The 24,747-nt window shown below is 45.1% G+C and overlaps 1 protein-coding gene across 1 annotated transcript in view; it reads left to right on the forward strand.

The window, feature by feature from the left end:
- Positions 1 to 24,747, forward strand: part of LRRCC1 (leucine rich repeat and coiled-coil centrosomal protein 1) — a 407,257-nt gene that overhangs the window by 213,036 nt on the left and 169,474 nt on the right. Inside the window, exon 13 of the mRNA XM_086965946.1 lies at positions 182 to 367. Coding sequence (XP_086822072.1) covers positions 182 to 367 — 186 coding nt within the window. The remainder of the gene's footprint in view (positions 1 to 181; positions 368 to 24,747) is intronic.

The following is a 24,747-nucleotide window of genomic DNA, read 5'->3' on the forward strand; positions in this document are numbered from 1 at the left end:
TCCTTTTAACTTTTTTTATTATACACTCACACAGTAATAATCGTGCAACATCATTTGAAATAATGTGGTCATTATTCTTACCAATGTACATCATAGCTATATGTATTCATTTGTGGCAAACGTTTTTAAAACGGATGCAGCCAATAAAGACTTCTGTGTTTTATTTTTTATTAATCTGAAGGTTAAGGATGGTTTTGAGACTGTCACAACTGAACTAACAGAACACAAGAGTGCTCTTGTTCAGTCTAAGCAAAGAGAAAAGCAGTCATCTACATTAGTTCAAGAGCTAACTACAATGGTGAAAGAACAAAAGACGAGGATAGCAGAAATAACAAAATCGAAGGAAGAGTCGGTATCTGATTTAAAGGTATGGGTCTTTATTACTTCTGTATTCTATTAAGGCTGATTATTGGTATTAAAACAGTACTGATTGAACCCGTCCCATCCCATTTTTTCGTTAGCTCTCAGCATCTTGTGGTTTGACCTCTGCCGTGGCTGAGGACTTAAACACTGGTGCCATCCACCTCCCTTCTGTTTGGAAGGGCAAACTGTTTTCATATCGATAATTCAGATACTACCACTTTGAGTTACATGTCTGTGCAGTGTGCTTACACAGAAGATAAGTATTGAGCGGTGGAGAGAGAGACATTTTTCCCCACCTAAACAATTACATGGGATTTTAGAAAAGCATGCGTCCGGATGTTTGCACTTTGTTTTTTTTCGAAGAAGTCTTTCCAGTCACAAGGTAGGTGAATCCTCCTTTCGGTGGTAGTGCGCACGGGCATCGGCTCCATCGTTCGATAATTTATTTCCGCCATCGGGTTTGGATGTGTATTGCTGCGCTCTGGCTCAGCACCGTTTCTCGGACCCCTTTGACGTGCAATCACGTTGAGTTCTTGGGGACAGGGGGCCCTCAACGGTATTGTTATTAATCACGGCTTCCCATTCTTTGCGTATCCTCTCAACTCAAAACAACTTCGATCGGAAAACTTGTGACGGGCCGTCAGGCCTACCCTCGCCGACAGCGCCAGCAGTCGATGGAATGTACTCCTTTCAAGTTCTGCCCCATTTGTCATGCTAAGTTTCCATGCACTGACTTGCATGAAGTGTGCAACCTCTGCCAGTACATGAGAAAGACTGTGAAGCGTGCAGATCGTTTCGTTCAAAGAAGATGCTTCATGACCATCGGGCTTGACGTCACAAGACACAACATCAAAGCGACTCCGCACCGGACATCTTCGGTTCCGACAGAACATTACACTGAAGGAGCCGAGGAAGAAGAAAAACATATCTCCGTCTCCGAAGCCGACTCCGACATGGAAGATAGGAACAGGTTAGTTCAGGTCAGCATAACGTGAGTACAGATACCCCCTTGCCCCCTCAGCAAACAAAGAAAAAAGCTCTGGTCCATCCTCTGCCTTTGGGGCCAAAGTCGGCACCGATAAAAAGTTTCCGACGCCCTGCTCTCCGGCCCGGCTCCGAAACACAGACGAGCCTTCCGGCTCGCGCTTGAGCCACCCCATATCAGGTCTGAACCGACACCTTCGGCACCAAAATTGAAACATCTTCTGGTAACAATTCCACCGTTACTGAAGAATCCACCTTCCGCACCGAAGGGCTCTGAGCCGAAACCTTCGACCCCTAAACCGGCGAGTAAGGAGAAAGACACTCAGTCTAAAGAGCCTCGACCCGATGCTTCACCTTCGAATCCGAAGCAGAAAAAACTGATTATACAACCTGATACAGGACATATCCAAGCCACCCTTCCAAAGAAATGTAAAATAGACCAGCCAGATGATTACCACATTCCTCTCTGAAGGAAAAGTGTGGGTACAAACCCTTCTCCCCCTTACATTCCACCTCCTTCACGCTCTGATCCCAATCTACTTATTACACCCTCAAATTCACCATCACTATCACCTGACCCACAGGATGGTGGAGATGGGGAGGAGGCTCAGTATAGGCCACAGGGCACCAACCCCTGGTAGGATTATCATACTGACCCCAATACATATAATGACCCTGATCTGTATCCGTCTAGACCCTCCCAACCTGATGATAACATTGGATATATTGAGCTTCTTAACAGGGCTGCTCAATATCACGGGGTGGGTGGAGCACCATAAAGAGACATTAGAAGAGGATTTCCTTGTTGAGACCCTTACTTCGCAAAAAAACCACTCATACATTGCCAATGCTTAAAGGCATGTTAAGACACACATTTGACATATTTAAAGATCCTGTGAGGGCACGTATTTTTACACCTAGTGTGGAGAAAAAATATATGCCTGCCTCTACTGACCCTGCTTATATCAGAGGTCAGTTGCCCTTAGAGTCACTTGTGGTTTCCAACGCTCGCAAGAGAGCTAACTCTCAGACCACAGGTGAGGCTCCTTCTCCTGATGTGTCTAAGCTCATTGATGCCTCTGGCAAGTGAGTGGCTTCACAAGCAGCCAATCATTGGCGCATTGCCAGTGCTCAAACTTTGCTGGCTCGCTACGATAGGGCTCATTACGATGAGTTAGAAAATCTCATGCAATTTCTGCTTGTTGAATACAAGACTGAGGCTAATGATCTTATCCTAGAAGATAAACTCATCACCAATACATCTATCAAGGGTGCAGCAGACACCGCAGCCCGTGCAGTGAATACTAGCTTACTCCTATGCAGGCATGCTTGGTTGAGAATCTTAGGATTCAAGCTTGAGGTGCAAACCTCCATTCTCAACCAACCATTTGATAAGGAACATCTCTTTGCCCCAGCAGTGGATACCTCGCTGGAGAAAATGAAGAAAGACACATAGGTCTCAAAGTCCAAGAGGGCTTTGCAGTTACCTACCACAAGGGGATCTTTTTGCTGCTCCTTTAACAGGGGTGGTTCCAAAAATGTATCCACTAAAAATCCTACCCCCTCTTACAAGGGCAACAACCAATCCCCCTGATCAAGAGGTTATTTCAGAGGAGGTTTTAGAGGAAACAACGGTAAGGGAAGAGGCAACTCCCCTGCAAACAAACACTGACTTCCTTCCGTTGCCCCCGATCATTCCACTACTGTCGGGGGACATCTCTCCCTATTCCTACCTGTCTGGAATTCAATCACCTCGGACAAGTGGGTAAAACAAATTATCCAGTATGGTTACTGCCCGGTGCTTACAAACACTCCCCCAAGATCGCATTCAATGTCACAAGAGCATCTTACCCTTCTAATGCAAGAGGTTCTCTCTTTGTTGGAAAAACACAGTATAGAGCCAGTCCATTTACAATACCAGGGAACTGGATTAAACTCCCTGTACTTCTTAATTCCCAAAAAGAACGGCTCTCTCAGGCCTATACTAGACCTCAGAGTACTAAATCTATACATTCAGTCGGACCACTTCCACGTGGTCACACTCCAACAAGTACTTCCACTCCTTCAGCAAGGCGCCTTTCTGTCCACTCTGGACTTAAGACACCTATTTCCATATTCCCAATCACCCTGCTCACTGCAAATACCTCAGGTTTGTGGTAGACGGCCAACATATCAATTCAAGGTCCTCTCTTTCGGAGTAACTACTGCACCCAGGGTTTTCACAAAATGCCTGGCAGTAGCCGCGGCTCATCTGAGAAAACAGCACATCCACGTCTTCCCTTACCTACACAACTTGCTCATAAAGGCCAGCTCGCAGCAAAGCTGACTATGCCACACTCGAAAAACAGTGCAACTACTTCACAACCTTGGATTTATTGTACCCCTTACCAAGTCTCATCTCCAACCGTCCAACATACAAGTGTACTTAAAAGCCACAATAGACACTGGCCAAGCTCTAGCGTGTCCCAACCCAGTCAGAATCTGCAGCTTGCAGACTCTAATCTCTCAATATCAGCCCCAACACTCGTTATCAGCTTGAGTGTTTATGCAATTGCTAGGAATGATGGCGTCTTACATTTTAATTGTTCCTTACGCAAGACTCAAAATGCACCCCCTTCAAGAGTGCTTAGCATGTCAGTCGAACCAGGTTCAGGGTCAGTTATCAGATCTAGTGTTGGTGGACGGCCGCACCCATCGCTCTCTGCAGTGGTGGAATACACAAAACCTTTCATAGGGGCAGCCCTTCATCGACCCAGTTCCACAGATAGTGATAACAGCAGAGGCATCGCTCACTGGTTGGGGAGCTCATCTCCAAAAGCATACTATTCAGGGCATGTGGACTGTGCAACAAAAGCAACTACACATAAACCATCTCGAGCTGCTTGCAATTTTTCTAGAGCTCTAAGCGTTTCAACTTCATCTAGTGGGCAAAGCTGTCCTAATTCATACAGACAATATGACAGCAATGTACTACATACAAAATAAGGGGGGCGACACACACTCTCCAGCTGTCACAATATGCTCAGAACATCTGGAGATGGTCCATAACTCACATAATATATCTCCTTGTAGAACACCTTCCAGGAGTTAACAACCAGATTGCAGATCTGCTTAGTCATCCACAACAACAGATCCACGAATGGGAACTCCACCCTCAAGTTCTCCTCTCATTCTTTCAAATGTGGGGCTTCCCAGAGATAGATCTGTTCGCTACACATCTAAACGCAAAAATGGGCAAGCTTTGCGTCCAGGTATCTACACCCATTGTCCAAAGGCAATGCACTATGGATGAACTGGTCAGGTATATTTGCTTATGCTTTTCTGCCTCTCCCACTCATTTCGCGAGTGGTTCGGAAGCTCAGACAACAGTCCATGACACTAATCCTAATTGCTCCCACATGGGCCCATCAACCATGGTTTAGAACCCTGTTGGAGTTATCAGTAGTTCCTCACCAAAAGCTACACATTACTCCCAATCCGCTCACTCAGAATCGTGGAGAGATAAGGCATCCAGATACCAGTCATCTCAACCTTTCGATCTGGCACCTGAAATCTTAGAGTTTGACTACCTCAATCTTCCCCCAGACTGCATGAACATCATCAAGGAGGCTAGAAGCCCTTCTACAAGAGCATGTTATGCAGCAAAATGGAAGTGGTTTGTGATATAATGTAATAATCTAATCAATCCGCTGGATGCTTCAATCCAAAACATAATTTGCGATCTGTTACATCTACAGCGTTCCAATTTAGCATACAGATCTATATGCTTACGACTTGCTGCAATAGCCGCATATCTTCAGAACAGAAAACATGTCTCTTTTCAGAGTGCCTGCTATTAAAGTATTCCACAAACACTTCCACCTACTCTAGTGTGGAACCTCAACTTCGTCCTTACTAGACTCATGGGTCCACCTTTTGAGCCATTGCACAGATGGGAACTACAATTTCTCACTTGGAAGGTAGCCTTTCTCATAGCCATCACATCTCGGAGGAAAGTTGGTGAGCTTTAGGCACTAACCATAGAAGAACCATTTTTCAAATACACCGAAACAAAGTGGTTCTTGGGACTAACCCCAAATTCTTACCTAAAGTCATTTCTACCTTTCATATCAACCAATCTGTTGAGTTGCCTGTTTTCTTCCCTCAACCAGATACCGTGGCAGAACGCGCTCTTCACACCCTAGATGTGACAAGAGCATTACTGTACTATAGTGAAATGACAAAACCCTTCCGTAAGACCAAGCAACATTTTGTTGCTTTTGCTCCACCACATAAAGGCAAGCCTATATCAAAATCAGGTATTGCACGGTGGATAGTCAAGTGCATTCAAACATGTTATAGTAAAGCAAAATGCACATTGCCAATTCCCACTCCACTCGCAAACTAGGGGCCTCTATGGCATTTTTAGGAAACATATCCATAGATGACATCTGCAAAGCTGCAACATGGTCTACACCACACACATTCACAACACACTATTGTGTAGATGTGTTAGCTAGACAACAAGCTAGTGTGGGCCAAGAGGTTTTACGTACAATATGTCAGACAGCTGCAAGAGCTACAGGTTAGTCACCGCTTTGGGAGTTATTGCTATATAGTCCATGCATAGCATGTGATCTACAGCTCACATGCCTTGAATGGAAAATGCTACTTACCACAGTATGCATCTGTTCTTGGCATGTAGAGCTGTAGCGCCACATGCGCCAACTCACCTCCCCGGGTACCTGTATCTGTTACAGTAATATCTCAATTAGATACAAACTACATGGACATCTCTCTTTACTACTCTTACTAACTCAATCATCACCCTCTGTGGGAAAACAATCCAACGATGGAGCCGATGCCCATACGCACTATCACCTAAAGGAGGAGTCACTTACCTCGTGACTGGAAAGACTTCTTCGAACAAAAACAAAGTGCAAACATCCGAACCCAACACTAGATGGTGAGCTATGCATAGCATATGACTCTACATCCCAAGAACAGATGCATACTGTGGTAAGTAGTATTTTCCTTTTCTTATCAGCCTGCTAATAATTTATAAAATTAATTGAAATTTTAAATATATAACATTTGATAGGAAAGGACTAATAAAACCAAATTGTGTCCGCCTAAGCTGAGTTGAAAATACCAGCAGTGAAGTTTAATTCCAATAACTAATCAAGCTTATATCCTTTTCAGAGTTCGACATATATTATGCCCGAGTGTAGTTTAATGAATTCAAAAACCATATGATTATGTTTGATGTCACACACCTTTTACATTTTGTGTGCCTTACATCTGCTATTTCTGAGCACTAACCCTACAGTAGGCAAGATAAGATAGGAGATGCGTCAGGAGCTACAAAGAAGTGTATTTGTCTTGAGCATTAATAAGTTTATCAAGAGCGATTAATTAAACATGGTTATATCCAGATGTTTCCAAATATCTCTGTATCTTCTCAGCTGCCTAAAGCTGTGGACCTGTAAGACAAATAATTACATAATGTCTGCCTGGTATGTTTTATCCTATTAGTAATTGTTTATTTTGATATAACTGGTGTCTTTGCTACCCACATTAATGGTTCTCTACACACTTGGGAGGTTGGAAGGCTATGTCAGAAAACCTGGCATTTCGGGTAATGACTGGGGAATATTCAAAAGGTGTAGAGTCTGTGGCTAGATTCTAGATGGCCTGTCACATTGCCGTCTGGTGAGAAGACTACTCTCTGGCTTTCATTTTCTGTGCTCTTCTTTTATAATACAATCTCAGTGTTGCTAAAAACTCTTTGGAGAAGCAATTGTAAGAAAGTGATCTGATTCCCTTTCATTTATTTTCATTTGAAAGGGCTATGTTCTTTTAAATATCAACAAAACAAAGGCATGTTGGTATTAACCTTCTAAAATCCATAGAAATTAAGAACAAGCTAACATGAAAAATGCAGAGATTAGGTCCATAAACGCAAGATGTAAAACCCACCTCATTTATGGACATATTTGTTGATAATTAAGTGCAGCTTTAGATACTATCGTACTGTGCCTAGTCCAGGCATGAATCCATACTGAGCATTTGCAAGAAAATAACTTTCAGTAGCCCAGATCTGAATCTGCCCCAGAAGTGTTCCAGCCACAACTGGAAATCCACAAGCATTGTTAAGGATATTAATCAGAAAAGGTCCCCCAAAGAACATGAGTGCCCTTGAAAAGCTCAGTGTTAAGCTATTGGAATGCGGCTCTTTATTAATAGTGCTACTGTCTAGTGCTAGCAGAACGTCTGTAATTGTAAAATGTAAAGAACCATAACCATTAGACAGTTGATGTGCGTTATCAAGGGTACTATCACCGTAAATAAAGAAATAAGAGCAAAAGCTAGCTCAGGGCTCTAAGTGCCTACAGAGTTAGGGCCAGATGTATGACCCGCCAATTATCGAGTCGCAAATTGCGTCTCATTTGCGAATCCCTACTTGGAATGCACAAAGTCTCTCAGACACTGTTTGCGATTCCTAATGGGATCGCAAATTGCATGCCTCATTATTATTATTGAGGCAGGCGCAATTTGCGACCCCATTAGAAATGGCTTGTACTCACTGGGATGGTGTCCTGCTGGGGTCAGCAGACCACCACGTCTGTGACTGCCTTTTTAATAAAGCATTTTTTTTTAAATGTAGTCCGTTTTCCTTAAAGGAAAACAGGATGCATTTAAAAAAGAAAAATGAAACTTTTCAGTTTAAATTTTTTAAAAGCAGGCAGTGGTCTCTTAAAAAATATTTTTTATATTTTCCCACACACTCACAAAGGGGAAGGGGGTCCCTTGGGGACCCCTTCCCCTTTGCAAGTGGTTTACCACCTACTTGAAGTAGATGGTAAACTGAGTGTTTTACGGCCACAAATGCGGTCGCAGAACATTAGTACATAGCATGTTAACTTGCTATTAAGAAGGGGCGCCCCTTCCTAATAGCGAGAGTCGCAAATGCTATTTTGCGAGTCAGTGACTCGCAAAATAGCATTTGTACATGCTATTTCCCTTTTTTGTGTCCGCAAACGTGAGGATCTCCCGTTTGCGGACGCAGAAAAGTGTAGTACATCTGGCCCTTAGTGTCTTTTCATACCCCGTCACAAATGTATAATTTATTTCTCACTAAAAATACCCAAGTCCTCAGAAAGAGAGGCTACAGTGAGTTTATCCCAAGCCAGCAATTTGAGAGCTGAATCCTACTATTCATATAAGTAGTAAAAACAGAGTATTATGTAGTAGTCTCTCAGATTCATAAGGGCAACTAATATCAGAAATGGGGTGTGGTTTTGCAGACACAAAATAATATATTGCTTAGCTGAAAGTACAATCCTCTCTAGCATAGAACTAGGATTAATTGTTTTCCTTTATATCCTTTTGACCCCGTCCATAGTTACTCTACTGCTAACCCTATAACTATTACAAAAACAATTTGATGGACAGAATGTAGATCAATGTCTTACATTCACCCCAGTACAAGGATCTGGGCCTAAATCCATCGTTTTTTGCACTCCACACCACCCTGGGTTAGATAATGGCTTTATGCAAATCAGCTCTGACCCTGTGCCCCATGGGAACAGTCCAGTCCGAACAACACAGCCATATCTTTCCCAGACCGGAATCAAGCATCCGAGGACCGGACCGGTTTCGAGGTAACACCTCTCATCAGCCCGGCTAGCTTGACTCCAGTGGTGTGGAGGCTCTGGGACCCACGTCTGAGCTACCCCAGTACACTCAGGGAGAAAATTACAAAAAACAATTTGATGGACAGAATGTAGATCAATGTCTTACATTCACCCCAGTACAAGGATCTGGGCCTAAATCCATCGTTTTTTGCACTCCACACCACCCTGGGTTAGATAATGGCTTTATGCAAATCAGCTCTGACCCTGTGCCCCATGGGAACAGTCCAGTCCGAACAACACAGCCATATCTTTCCCAGACCGGAATCAAGCATCCGAGGACCGGACCGGTTTCGAGGTAACACCTCTCATCAGCCCGGCTAGCTTGACTCCAGTGGTGTGGAGGCTCTGGGACCCACGTCTGAGCTACCCCAGTACACTCAGGGAGAAAATTACAAAAAAACATTTGATGGACAGAATGTAGATCAATGTCTTACATTCACCCCAGTACAAGGATCTGGGCCTAAATCCATCGTTTTTTGCACTCCACACCACCCTGGGTTAGATAATGGCTTTATGCAAATCAGCTCTGACCCTGTGCCCCATGGGAACAGTCCAGTCCGAACTACACAGCCATATCTTTCCCAGACCGGAATCAAGCATCCGAGGACCGGACCGGTTTCGAGGTAACACCTCTCATCAGCCCGGCTAGCTTGACTCCAGTGGTGTGGGGGCTCTGGGACCCACGTCTGAGCTACCCCAGTACACTCAGGGAGAAAATTACAAAAAACAATTTGATGGACAGAATGTAGATCAATGTCTTACATTCACCCCAGTACAAGGATCTGGGCCTAAATCCATCATTTTTTGCACTCCACACCACCCTGGGTTAGATAATGGCTTTATGCAAATCAGCTCTGACCCTGTGCCCCATGGGAACAGTCCAGTCCGAACTACACAGCCATATCTTTCCCAGACCGGAATCAACCATCCGAGGACCGGACCGGTTTCGAGGTAACACCTCTCATCAGCCCGGCTAGCTTGACTCCAGTGGTGTGGAGGCTCTGGGACCCACGTCTGAGCTACCCCAGTACACTCAGGGAGAAAATTACAAAAAACAATTCGATGGACAGAATGTAGATCAATGTCTTGCATTCACCCCAGTACAAGGATCTGGGCCTAAATCCATCGTTTTTTGCACTCCACACCACCCTGGGTTAGATAATGGCTTTATGCAAATCAGCTCTGACCCTGTGCCCCATGGGAACAGTCCAGTCTGAACTACACAGCCATATCTTTCCCAGACCGGAATCAAGCATCCGAGGACCGGACCGGTTTCGAGGTAACACCTCTCATCAGCCCGGCTAGCTTGACTCCAGTGGTGTGGAGGCTCTGGGACCCACGTCTGAGCTACCCCAGTACACTCAGGGAGAAAATTACAAAAAACAATTTGATGGACAGAATGTAGATCAATGTCTTACATTCACCCCAGTACAAGGATCTGGGCCTAAATCCATCGTTTTTTGCACTCCACACCACCCTGGGTTAGATAATGGCTTTATGCAAATCAGCTCTGACCCTGTGCCCCATGGGAACAGTCCAGTCCGAACTACAAAAGCCATGTCCTTCCCAGAACGGAATCAAGCATCCGAGGACCGGACCGGTTTCGAGGTAACACCCCCCCAGGCAGCCCCAGACAATTTCTTGATGCACTTCCCACTGCTGTTGCCGATTTAACTCTGGGGCTATCTAACTTCACTGTGCTTGGTGACCTTATTGTACACTTAGATGATCCCTCTGACAACCTGGCTAAAGAACTGATTGAGAATTTTTCAGCTCTCCAGCTCATGGAGAAAGTGTTGAAACCCACTCACAGTAAAGGTCACTTATTGGATCCTGTCCTCAGCAATTGCATCGAACTTACTGTAGGACTCCCCGTCCCCCTTCCCTTGATCCCTTTAACTTGGGAAATTCTCTGACCCGTTTGCCCCCCCAACATAATTTCGGTCCGAGAGCAGAATTGGTCCAGGCTTCCTGTCGATCAGTGGAACTCGGTTCGGGAAACTACTAGACCTACTTGTGACCTAAACCTTAACTTGGCCAAGGCTAACAAGAAATTCGATTCCTGGATCCAAGGTTCTTTGGATATAGTACTCCCTAAGAAACCCACCGATATAACTAACAGGCTGAAAACTGAGCCGTGGTTCACTCCTAAATTGAGGGAACTTCAACAACGCCGCAGAAGGCTTGAAAGGAGATGGAGACTGAATTACTCAGATCTCAGCAAAGCAGAATACAGTGAATCTATTAGATCCTACAAATCTGAAATTAAAGTCACCCATGCTGCCTTTTATGAACAGAAAATTAAGTCAGCTGCAAATTCTCCTAAAGAAATCTTTAAAATTACAAAGCTCCTTATTAAATTGACTTCAGAAACCTCCTACGTTGGATGATGCACTTACGCACTGTAATAATCTGGCAGAGTTTTTTCAACAGAAAATTCAAAATTTTGACCTGTCTTTTCCATTCTCTCAGACCACTCACTCCACGATTCCCTCCTCTGAGGCGATCGCAGGAACCCAAATCCTATTAGCACAATTTCCCCTCCTGGATCCTGCTTTGTTGGACTTAATTATGACAAACATAAAATCAGGCTCCCCCATAGACCCTGCTCTCCCAGGCCCTTACCCTGGTCGCAGATATTATATGTCCTGCTATTCTTGACCTGGTGAACTCCTCTATTTCTACAGGTGTAGTTCCATTGGCCTGGAAATGCGCGATGGTTAAAGCCCTCCTTAAAACACTTAATCTTGATCAGGCTAATTTGGCTATCAGGAGCAGGGCATGCGTTATGACGTTGCCCCTGCGATGGCAGTATTTCCCTCCGATGTTGTTTGACCAATTGCACTGGAAGTCAATCCACCTCCTCTAAGCTACCAAATCTATTGTAGGTAGAGAGACCATTCCAGTGTAGGAGGGTTTCCTTATGGCTCCGGGAGTTGTTCAACAAGTCAAAATGAAGGCCCTAGAACGAAAGACAGACAACTTGGAAGGCCGGTCAAGACGGAGTAATATACGAATTCTTAATCTGCCAGAGGGAGTGGAAGGGACGGACCCCATACAATACATAGAGACATGGATCAGGACATTTTACCCAAGCACAAGATCTGTCACCTTTCTTCTCAATCGAACATGCGCACAGGGTCCCAGCTCGGAAGCCTCGCCCGGGATCTCCACCCGACCGTTCCTGCTGAAATTACTTCATTATCAAGACAGTGATACAATACTATGGGCAGCCAGGCACGCAAAGACACTCAGGGTGGAGAACAAGCAGGTGATACTGTTTCCGGACTACTCTCAGGCGGTGCAACGGGAACGAGCCACGTTCCTAACAGTGAAACGCACCCTCCACCAAAATAACATCCAATATGCACTCCTGTTCCCGGCCCGTCTGAAGATTATCTACAAGGAGGCCACACACTTCTTCACCGACCCAACAGAAGCAGGGAACTGGATGGAACAACATATCGGAGACCTAGCCAACCGACCAGACGCGCAGACCCACCGATCCCGCAGTGGGCGAAGACAGCGACCCAAACGAATTGCTCTGACACCGCACAATCGACCTCCAGCTCCCAAAACCAGAAACTCCCCTGTCCTGGAACAAATAATCGTGGAACGTAGAAAAGCTCTGCAGGCTGCGGCAGAGGCCAGGCGCACGAGCGAGGGCTCGGAAGAAGATCGGGGCCCACACATCTTCTCCTCTGAAGAGGAACTCAGTGAGACGTGTACCTCCCGTGAAGGCTCATTGACACCACCTCTCGTGACTCAGCAAACAGCTGACACTCTGATATGATGAATTTGGAGTCGACGATTAGGTAACGAACGGAGCACCTCATGGCGAAACGGCTTCTTCAATACCATCGGAAAGGAAGACACAGACCACACAACGGCACGCGTAATCACTTCTGCAGATCGAAATGGGCAGCGAAAACACCAACCAACGGTGAAGGAACGCATGCACCCCCCAACGTAACGAACTAGAGACACTGCGAGATGCACAGTTTGGACGTATTGTCTCGTACAATAGGCGGCCAAGCGTCACTGCCCTCGAGAGTGACGTCTCTTCAGCGCACTCTACTGAATATTTTCCTTGGATTCTTTCCAATAAAGACTTCTTCAAATTTGATCCATATTTGATTTATTTTCTGTTAAGCATTAATTTGCACATTATTACTTCAGAATGTTTTCAAGACGTAAAACTTTCTTCCGCCCAATGCATTTCAGGCATTCGCCTTTAGTCAAGGGACTTAATCCTGTAAAGTAATCCGGTGTAACACACTTTCAGTTCATATGTCTATGGCTTAAAGCAACTATATCATCATGCTCGTAATAATGTGCAAATTAATGCTTAAAAGAAAATAAATCAAATATGGATAAAATTTGAAGACGTCTTTATTGGAAAGAATCCAAGGAAAATATTCAGTAGAGTGCGTTGAAGAGACGTCATTCTCGAGGGCAGTGACGCTTGGTCGCATTATCTTACCCCGGGCCCAGGGGGTTAACTTCAGCAGCACCACCCACATTGTGAACTCACGAAATTCGACCTTAACCAGAGTGCGATCTCCACGCTCCAAGTATTGGCTTTCACTCGTACAATAGGCCCCATAAGTTGGGAATGTTTCCCGAACATTTTTGTACAGTTTCCCTTGTTAACCTACTATCCTAAGATCCTCAGGGGGGAGACTAGCTGGGACGACTCAAACGATGGGAAGAGTGGGGACGGGGACGGGAGGAGCAGAGAAGTTACACAACACACATGACAACGAGAATCCCTAACACTGATTCCACCCTTCTTACACTGAATGTGCGGGGAATGCACACGGCAAGCAAACGCTATGCAGTATATGCCTACATAAAAAGGCAGCAGGCACACATAGCTCTCCTACAGGAGACTCATCTGACAGCAGTGGAGGTAGAACGTCTACAAAGGAAATGGAGGGGTACAATATGTGCCGCAGGGTATTCTGCGTTTGCTAGGGGAGCGCTAGTTTGGATCAGACCAGGCACCCCCTTCAAGGAGCAAGTACGTCACACGGACAAAGAAGGTCGGTTTGCAATGATAGGGGAATTGCTAGATGGTCAATTGGTGCTGATAGGTAGCATATACGCCCCAAATGTAGAACAGGCTGCATTCTGGGACCGTCTTACAGGGACACTATCTCAACACACACTCATCCCATGGATACTGGGCGGTGACTATAACTGCGTTTTAGACACTAACCTAGATGGATCCCACCCCCCGCCAGCACATTCGCCGATCCATAAACAAACAGAACAGAGCTCTTTAACAGGTGGGTGGAACACTGGACACTGATAGATGCGTGGAGAGCGCGCCACACTGCCGCAAAATTTACACTTTCTGCTCACGACCTATGCCTACGCCTGGACCGTTTTTTGTGCTCTGCCATCCTGCTCCCCAAAGTACGTCACACAGATTACCTAGGTAGGGTATTATTGGACCATGACGCGCATACCCTGACCCTTAGATGGAAACCGCCTCACCCCCCCCTATAACTACGTGGCCACGGGAGTGCCTCACGGATCAGGTGTTCAAACAGGTGACGTAAATAATTAATTTACTCTCTTAATTTCTATGCAGGTAAGTACTTAATCAATAATAACTCAATCGGAAAGAAAGAACCAGAGTCCGTGGTGTTAGAGTTCTTAAGGGTTTTATTCCTCAAAAGGAATGGTCAGGACCATAATATCATGTTCTTCCCACCGCAGGGGTGGAAGAAGGGATAGAGCGCGCTACATTTTATTGACAGTACATAGCTTATATACTTAATTCATGTCATAAGAAACAGTATAGTAGGCGTAACAGCTGAGAGAAGACAAGATAAGACAAGATAACAGTATACATGTGTTACTAGTACGTAATCAAGAAGGCGTGGACTAGGCGTGAACTGGAGGTGTGTGCTAGAAACGTCACAGATGGGTGTCATAAAGGGGTGGCACTAACAGAAATGTTGCAATGTCAGCAGAAATCGGAAGCTTGGATGCGCGCGCAGCTGCATGACGTGTGATAGACGTGAAACTGGAGGGGTGCAGGGGACTTGACATTTACACTGACGGAAAGAGACAGAAGTCTGGCATGTCAGATCAACTTGTACTTCTATCATATCTGATATCTGATGTTTAGGAACCATATTATCTGGACGGAAAGGTCTCTAGGGCAGAAGCTATTCTATACTAACTGTGGATGCGTGTATAAGCGCCTAAGTGTCTGCATGAGAAGCGTGGGGGCACGGGGCCTTCCATGGAAGCATGGTAACAGAAGCTATGAATTACTTGCACGGAGACAGGCTGGCCCTTTGGCTCTGCAGCTGGGGAGGATGTTTACTGGAGCTAGTAGGCAGGAATGTATTTTCGAGGAGCGGAACAGATAACTCGAAGGTTATAGTCAGTCTTGGCAGAAAGCAGGCTGAGCTGAGCGCGAAGGGCCGCGCTGGAAGTAAGTCAGAGTTCACGGATACAGAGGCAGCCTGGGCTAGGGCTGTCAGAGTCAGAAGCCAGAAGAGGCTCGATGGCAGAAATTCAGGGCCTACTTTGCCAGAGCAGGAAAACATGTAAAGTACACTACAAAAAGACGTTGGCATAGCATACTTAGGAACGGACTAATTAATCCATTCAGGGTGGATCTGAAAGAGGACAAGTTAACGTTGGACGCAAATGTATTTGCGTCTTCATAACTGACACAGGAGGGAAGTTACATGCACTTTAAGCTGGTACATGGAGTCGGTGGGGTACGCGCTAGGGAACACAACTTGACCATAAAATTTATATTTCCTCATTCCCTCCTTGTTCCCTACGGACCCTTCATGATATATCGATCCTCATGAATCGATCAGTTTGTTCTTGTAACATCATTTGTTCTTCTTTCTTTCGTTTACGTTTTGAGAGAAAACTGGAATGTTCAATACAAGAAGTGGCACACAGTCCACAAATCGCTGGCCCGCACTGCAGGCACAGGCAGCAACTGAATACTAGGACTAGGCCAATGCCTAGGAAGGATAGGATCTTCCATCCCCAAGCAGTTAACGTTGTCCAGAACCAACCGGACCAAGTCCAGGTGCCTGGATTCTGGTGTATCTGATTTGCAATTTTATGGAGACGTGTAATAGCTTGATATACAGATGGTGCGTTTTGTGGTATGAAAACACAGCAACTTGACCCGATGACCTTACAGGCTCCACCTCTATCTGCCAAGATGACGTCAATAACAAGACGATTCTGAAGGACAACAACCCGCATGGCGGACTGCTCTTCTGTTAAGTTACCTAGGGCGGAGGCAGTTTCATTCACTACTGCTTCAAGTGTTCTGGTTAATTTGCGTATTAATTTACTATTTTGAACTGGTCCTAAGAAGAAAAAGAATCCTTTATTAAAATCGGTGTACTGTTCCCATGCCGTTTCTGTGTAGTCGACAAGTGGGATATCTCTTCTGGGTCTATTCTTTACTAGATTTGTATTTCTGTGGTAATCAGGAGGAGCTAGGAAAACAGGTGGCAGAAGGAATGCTATATAACAGGTACCATCCCAATCTGGAGGTAAACGTATGTATGCGGTATGACCACAAACAAAATAGGAATGACTGATAGCTTTAAAGGACGATTTTCCATGATCACTGAATTCGATCACAGTAGTGCATTTACTATGACCTAAATGTACTGAACCTTTCTTCCTGATACATAATTCGCCAGTGACTGGCAATACTGACATAGTGGGTATAACAGGTGCGGCTTCGGATTCAACAGTAAGAATCATAAGGCTAATTGTATAATTACCTAATCCATACACTTCATTTTCTAGATCAGTTCCTATTCTAGTGGGGAGTCCCTCCTTATCAGGGTAACAGACGTCGAGCAGGACCAAGTTCAGGGTTCCCCAAACCCAACCCCCGTCGAAAACAGCAATATCAGGATCTAAGGAATTAATTATTTTAAACCATGCACCACAGGAGCCATTGTGAGTGAACGGGTACGGAAAGAGGGGCAGAGCTCCCTTGTAATTCTGGTAGGGAGGGAGTCGGCCACATATCCAGCAATCTGTAGCATTGTTAGTTTGATGGGAATGGTGTAGCATACTAATGAATGTGTTGTTGCGCAGCGCAAGTCTGTAGGAGAGTTCGTGTGGAGGTAACTCACTAAAAGAATGTTCAGCAGATACATTGTAAACAGATTGTTCACGCTTGAAAATAGGGTAGTAGATAGGTAGTAAGATGCTAGCAACAATAATTAAAATACTCAGAATAAACATGATTAATAGTGTCACTATACAGTGACTACGAAGTGATTTACAATATGTACGTTTCTTGTATTCTCTCTCTATCTCGATCTAGGGGATACATGTCAGAAACTATTTAACCGATTCACCTAGGGGAGGACTTAAACAATTAAACTGTCTGACTTGCTAGATCGGAGTTTCGACCGATACTCCTCTTGGGGAGTTTTTTCTCGTTCAGATACTGTAAAGTCTTTTGGCTCAACACAGTCTTTGGTGGGGGTGGACGAGTCTCGGTCTGGTTTCAGTTCATGGAATTTTTTCACATGACTCGAATGAACCCACCCCTTTCTCCCTTCGATCTTCACGGCGGTCCTCGTGGTGAGAAGGACGGTCTTCGGTGATTTCCAGCGGGGCTCCAACGGACTCTTCCTATCAAAATTTCGCACCAATACTAGGTCCCCAGGACGGACATCATGTGCCTTTACATCAGTGTTGTCAGGGAAGGCTGCGGCAACCTGTGAACGACATGATTGGAGTGCAGACATCAAGGAGGCAAGGTAATCTGTCAACATATTGCAATCAACATCAGTAATTCTTTTCGGAATGGGCGTCCCCCACATATTCGGTGGTCTACCAAAAACCACTTCGTACGGGGATAGCCCTGATCTCGAATGGGCAACCATTCTCATATAGAATAGGGCCACTGGCAGGGAACAATTGAATCGCTCTGTCTAATTGCTAGTGCTGTTGCTGCTACTGATTTTAAGCATGCAGGCAGTGCCTGGGCTACTGAATCCAATGTACTTGAAAAATAAGCGCAAGGCTTATGTGAACCTGCTTGATCTTGAGTGAGGACAGACAATGCTGTACCATCACGTTCTGTAACAAAAAGTGTAAACGGTTTACTGTAACATGGTGTCGCTAAAACTGGTGCTTGGCATAATGCTTTCTTTAATTCCTCAAAGGCTTGTGTATGTTCCTGAGTCCAAGGGAGGACAGTCGAGGTTGCTGCCTCCTGCGTCGTTAACTGGATGAGTGGTTTAGCTAGAAATGCATATTGAGGAATCCATTGTCTGCAGTACGAGGTGAGGCCTATGAAGGCCCGCACTTCCTTTTGTGTCTGGGGTCGTGGCATATTTACAATTAACTGAATGCGATCGGGAGTGAGCTGTCTCCCCACTTTGGACAGCAAGTGACCCAAGTACACAACTTGCTGAACACAGAATTGCAGCTTCGAAGGAGACACCTTGTGTCCCTTGTCTGCCAGAAAATGTAGAACTGTCAGCGATGCTCGTTCACATTCGGGCTCACTTCGTGCGGTGATCAGTAGATCATCGACGTATTGCAGTAAAGCGGTGTTAACTGGCATTTGAATACAATCTAGTTGTCTTTTCAGTGCTTGACTATAGATGCTGGGGCTTTCTGTGAATCCTTGAGGTGCGCGGGAAAATTTGAAACTTCGTCCATTTAAACTGAATCCGAAGAGATACTGGCTCTCCGGATCAATAGGTACACTGAAGAAAGCGTTCTTGAGATCAATTACAGTAAAGAACGTTGCTTCTGAATCAATAGCAGTCAATAGGGAAGAGATATCGGGGACCACAGGGTACTGTGGTACAATACATTTGTTCAGTTCTCGAAGATCAATCACCAGCCGATATACTGGCGGTGCATTGGGGTCAGTACGTTTAAGAATTGGAATGATTGGTGAATTACAGATATTGGAGTCGGTCTCGACGACCACTCCTTGTGCTATAAGCTCTTCAATGATTTCCAGTAAAGCCACTACAGCATCGGGTGGTAACTTGTATTGTCTGATTCGAGGTAGAACAATTCCTGTCTTGAGTGTAACACGGTATGGTGTGATATGCATACAACCTACATCAGTTGGGCCTTTTGCCCATAGGTGATCTGGTACATTTTTCAATCTGACATCAAATTCTCGCAACACATAGTGACCCTTGAAATCCCGTAGAAAGAGTCTAACTCCCTCCGGGGAACAGCAGATTATAGCTCCTAGAGCCTTCAATGTTTTAATTCCTAACAGATTTTCTGGGCATGAGTTCGTGAGTAACAAATCTGTAACTCGTGATAATGGACCCACAGCCAATGGTACTGGTTCCGATACTTCATTTACAATAGGCTGTCCTGAAAAACCAAGGGAAACATTCTGTGAGCCTGAGAGGGGTGCCCCTGGGACTTCATTATGACTGATTGTGGTGCGGCTTGCCCCTGTGTCAATTAAAAACTTTCTGTCTTTTCCCAATACGTGACTGTGTACATAAGGACCTTCTTGATCTACAGGAATTTCAATAAGAGGCAAGCCACCTTCCCTCTCTAGGCTGTTTCATGTATATCGGGGGTAATCTGGATATGCAGATTGGGCATACTGGTACATCTGTTGTGAAACTTGCTGAGTCGCGGCAATGGGCTGTGGTACTGCTACTGTCTGTGCTGTATGAGATGGGGCATGCATAGGCTGTGTATTCTGCATTGGCTGTGCATTTTGTGAGGTCTGTTGCTGGACCTGGTCTTGTCTAGGCGGATGCGGTCTTTCTTTAGTTTTCCCTGTTGCTATGTTATGTTTCAGAACGGGACATTCATGTACGTAGTGACCTGGCTGCTTACAATAATTGCACGTTCCCTTGACGGGAGCTGTAGTGTGACTTGTCTGGGCCCCACCTTTTCTTTGACCGTCGGCTGGGACCGTCTGAGCTACTAACATTTTCATTTTCGTGTCTTTCATGCGTTTTTGTTCCTGATCTTGTTCTTCTCTAATTCTGTTCTGATGATATTGGAGCATCTGTAACATCTGGGATGGCGTATTTGCCTGCCAAGTACTTTCAACTTTGTACACTCGATTTTTAACTAAAGGTAGGGAGTTCTCGACTAGTTTTGATACAAAAAGGTGTGGATATGACTCGCTACTTGGTTTTAGGCCACTATTAATAATGAAACATTTCTCGAATCTTGAATAGAAGTCACTAGTATCTTCATCATGTTTCTGTTTACAGGACGAGATGGCGTCCCAATCTTCCTTTCTAGTTGTCAATAATCTTGGCAGAACCTGTACTATTAAACCTGGTAATGCTTTAGTCTTTTCCCCAAGGCCTACCCCTGGGACTCGTTTGCTTTCTTCGTCTTCTATTTCTGCCCATGCAATCTTTGTGTCCCCCACCTCCCATTCTTTTTCTTTTAATTTCTCGTAGATGCCCGTGGGCAACAGCACCTTCAACATTTTCATGATATCATCATACGTGTAATCCCCCATTAGTAACATGTCTTTAAGCTCTCTGTGAAAACCCGCAGGGTCTTTATCATGACACGGGACTAGTTTCTTCATTTCTAACAGTTCTAACTTAGTCAGTGGCGTGTGTACATATACATGTTTCAAGAGGTGATCCGCACCCATAACTGGGTGTACTTCTCGTAAGGGGTTCTGGCTTTCAATGCCACTCCCGCATTGCATGTGGTACATTTTCCTTTCTGGAGGCGGGGCGGGAACATATTCAGGGCTTATGAAAGTGTTATATTTATGACGTTGTTCTAGAATTATTTGTATTAACTTGGTACTGAAACCTTTCCATCTATCCATGAGTAGTGCTTCTAATGTTTCGTGTAAGGGACCTGGATCGGAATGTTGGTTTCTGTATTTCGTGAGGAGGTGCTGAATCATGTATACACCTGCTAATTTCTGTTCGTCTGGGGAAAGGTTCAGAAATGTCTGTGCTAAAGTGTCATCATTATATATGTCTGGATTTTCGGCCCATAAGATGGCTGACCGGGCTAGTTCTTGTTCATCCATCGAATTGAGTACATGGTACCCCATTCTTTCTCGTAGTCTTTTATCAGTCTCCTGGAACTGATGTTCAGAAGAATTCGGATTTGTTAAAGCAGAGAGAAAAACTCTCTTGCTTTCTGGACGGATGCCCTTCCTAAGGTAAGTTCCCTTACCTACATATGCTATAGTATCTGTAGTCCTTTCTGATTCTTCAAGTTCTTCTTCCTCCTCGGAGGAAGCTTTTTCTTTCTCTTTTTGGTGTACTGCTATCACTGCTTTTCTAATTTTCTTGTACATACTGGCTATGCAAGTCCCCTTGTCATGTTTTCCTTCAGCTATATTCTGACCCCACTTGTTCAGTGCATCTAATTCACTCTGATCTGTTCCAGGCCTGTCTCGTTCTCTTATTAGACAATTTATGAAAAATCGTAGTAACTGTGCTTGAACATCAACTTTCTGTTTCTCCATGGCATCCTTGATACTGTCAGGGTCTTTCCCTGTCTGAACAAACTCATATATTCTATCTAGACGGTCCTTCATTCCTACATAGCATAGCAAGATATCAGTAGCAGATCTTAACCGTAGTGATGCCAATATCATAAGATCGTCTTTTCCGGGTACTGGTTCATATCTACAAACTGAAATGTTTTCTTTTAATGCGTCAAGGCGGGGTGATCTGAACGTGAGAGGACTCTGCATATCTCTGAGATTGAATCTGGGTGTTAATGGCGGGGTCCGAAGACCCGCGGTCGCACCTCCTGAAGCGGATGCTTGGGCATTATCTCCCTGTGGAGTCTGTATCTGAACTTGAATTTGTCGTTTAGTAGGATCAGGTAGACTTTGTTTCGGTAGGTCAATTTTGGGTGCGGGAAGTGGCGGGGCTGGCGGAGCGGGGGAGGTCTGTCGCGGTACCGGCGGGACATGATCTGGGGGCGGGGTGCCACCCCCGTCCCTGTCAGTAGGCAAGGCACGAACAGGCAGATTGGCGTAAGATGGTGCTACATCCTCTAGATAAGAATTTACGAATATGTCTTTAGTAGTCTTATGGATAACTTTAGTTGGAACTAATGGCGGTGGTAAGTTTTTCGGTATTTCTGATAGGACCTCAGGTGTACCCTCGGCCGCGAGATACATACCGTTTACGAGATTGTTTCGGGCACGGTCTATTTGTTCTGTTTTTACTCGGATCCCTTCAGTAACTAATTCGTTTTCTTGGGTTTTTTTCTGATTCTTTGAGTCTGTCTTCTCTACGGAGTGCTTTCTCAGCACGCTTATGTGATTCCTTACGCCAAAATTCTATGGCGTCTTTCTGAGATTGTCTAGCTTTCTTTTTCCATAATGCTTCCTCTACCTTCATGATGCACTCGGCATCCCATGTTCCGGTAACAGGCCATCTGTGTCTTTCGTCTAGATGCTTGGTATAGTCGGCCCATAACTCTAGATACAGTATGGCGTCTATGCCATGTTTGTGATACATAAAGTTACCTGGAGTGTCCCTAGGGGGAATAGGAATTTCTTCCTCCAGTATCCCTTTCCTAGTTCCTATCTGCTTTAACTTGTTGAAAAACGGCATCTTGTTTACTTATTACTGAATACTCAATCCTTACTACTTAATACTGGATACAGCTAGTTTATACAAGAAACACAATAATGCACATTAAACGGTCACATTCATACCACGACATTAATCACATAAAAAGACATTTGAGACATAGATGACTACCCCCTATACTGGATGTACTGCTAAACAGTACAGATACACTGGTGTAACAGTGCAGAAATTCAGAAATTCAGAATACTAGATATACTGCTAAACAGTATAGATACACTGCCTAAAAACAGTGCAGACCGGACTTGTGTACCCAAACCCGTCTAGATACGTCCCAGCAATGGTACTCACCGGGAAGCAAGGAAACAGAAGGCCTCGGAAAACTCGACTGGACTGGACTCGACTCGGCTCGACTTCGGAAAACTTCGGAAAACTTCGGAAAACTGGTGGGCCTCTTGACACCTCGGACCTTGCTTCTTTCGGCTAGGCTCTGGTCGGGATCCTCCGCACTCCTCACCGCCTCGTCTGGGCACTGATCGCAGTCTTCGTCACCTCCGTGGGTCAGAGGGAGATGCAGGAAATCCTGCCGGTACGCGTAGTTTCCATCTAACTGATGGCAGGGGACATAGCTTGCAACGCACCAACCGGCGCGTGAGGTGGGGGAGGGGTCCCTATTCGGGCGCCAAAATGACGTAAATAATTAATTTACTCTCTTAATTTCTATGCAGGTAAGTACTTAATCAATAATAACTCAATCGGAAAGAAAGAACCAGAGTCCGTGGTGTTAGAGTTCTTAAGGGTTTTATTCCTCAAAAGGAATGGTCAGGACCATAATATCATGTTCTTCCCACCGCAGGGGTGGAAGAAGGGATAGAGCGCGCTACATTTTATTGACAGTACATAGCTTATATACTTAATTCATGTCATAAGAAACAGTATAGTAGGCGTAACAGCTGAGAGAAGACAAGATAAGACAAGATAACAGTATACATGTGTTACTAGTACGTAATCAAGAAGGCGTGGACTAGGCGTGAACTGGAGGTGTGTGCTAGAAACGTCACAGATGGGTGTCATAAAGGGGTGGCACTAACAGAAATGTTGCAATGTCAGCAGAAATCGGAAGCTTGGATGCGCGCGCAGCTGCATGACGTGTGATAGACGTGAAACTGAGGGGTGCAGGGGACTTGACATTTACACTGACGGAAAGAGACAGAAGTCTGGCATGTCAGATCAACTTGTACTTCTATCATATCTGATATCTGATGTTTAGGAACCATATTATCTGGACAGAAAGGTCTCTAGGGCAGAAGCTATTCTATACTAACTGTGGATGCGTGTATAAGCGCCTAAGTGTCTGCATGAGAAGCGTGGGGGCACGGGGCCTTCCATGGAAGCATGGTAACAGAAGCTATGAATTACTTGCACGGAGACAGGCTGGCCCTTTGGCTCTGCAGCTGGGGAGGATGTTTACTGGAGCTAGTAGGCAGGAATGTATTTTCGAGGAGCGGAACAGATAACTCGAAGGTTATAGTCAGTCTTGGCAGAAAGCAGGCTGAGCTGAGCGCGAAGGGCCGCGCTGGAAGTAAGTCAGAGTTCACGGATACAGAGGCAGCCTGGGCTAGGGCTGTCAGAGTCAGAAGCCAGAAGAGGCTCGATGGCAGAAATTCAGGGCCTACTTTGCCAGAGCAGGAAAACATGTAAAGTACACTACAAAAAGACGTTGGCATAGCATACTTAGGAACGGACTAATTAATCCATTCAGGGTGGATCTGAAAGAGGACAAGTTAACGTTGGACGCAAATGTATTTGCGTCTTCATAACTGACACAGGAGGGAAGTTACATGCACTTTAAGCTGGTACATGGAGTCGGTGGGGTACGCGCTAGGGAACACAACTTGACCATAAAATTTATATTTCCTCACAGGAACACAGAGATCCTATTCGGGAGCACTTTACACTAAACACGGGGACAGCTTCTACACGATCACTAGAATGGGATGCCAATAAGGTGGTGGTGAGAGGGCAGTGCATACAGATGGTGGTAGGGGTGCGCAGAACACTTGAGATAGCATTACATGACGCAGAGCAAACTCTGGCAACTCTCACGCAAAAAGAAGACAGGGGGGAAGCCACCATAGAGCAGGTAGCCACAGCAAAAACAGCATATG

This window comes from Lissotriton vulgaris, chromosome 4_1 (genome assembly GCF_964263255.1).
Source record: "Lissotriton vulgaris chromosome 4_1, aLisVul1.2, whole genome shotgun sequence".
In the NCBI taxonomy this organism is placed as follows: domain Eukaryota; kingdom Metazoa; phylum Chordata; class Amphibia; order Caudata; family Salamandridae; genus Lissotriton; species Lissotriton vulgaris.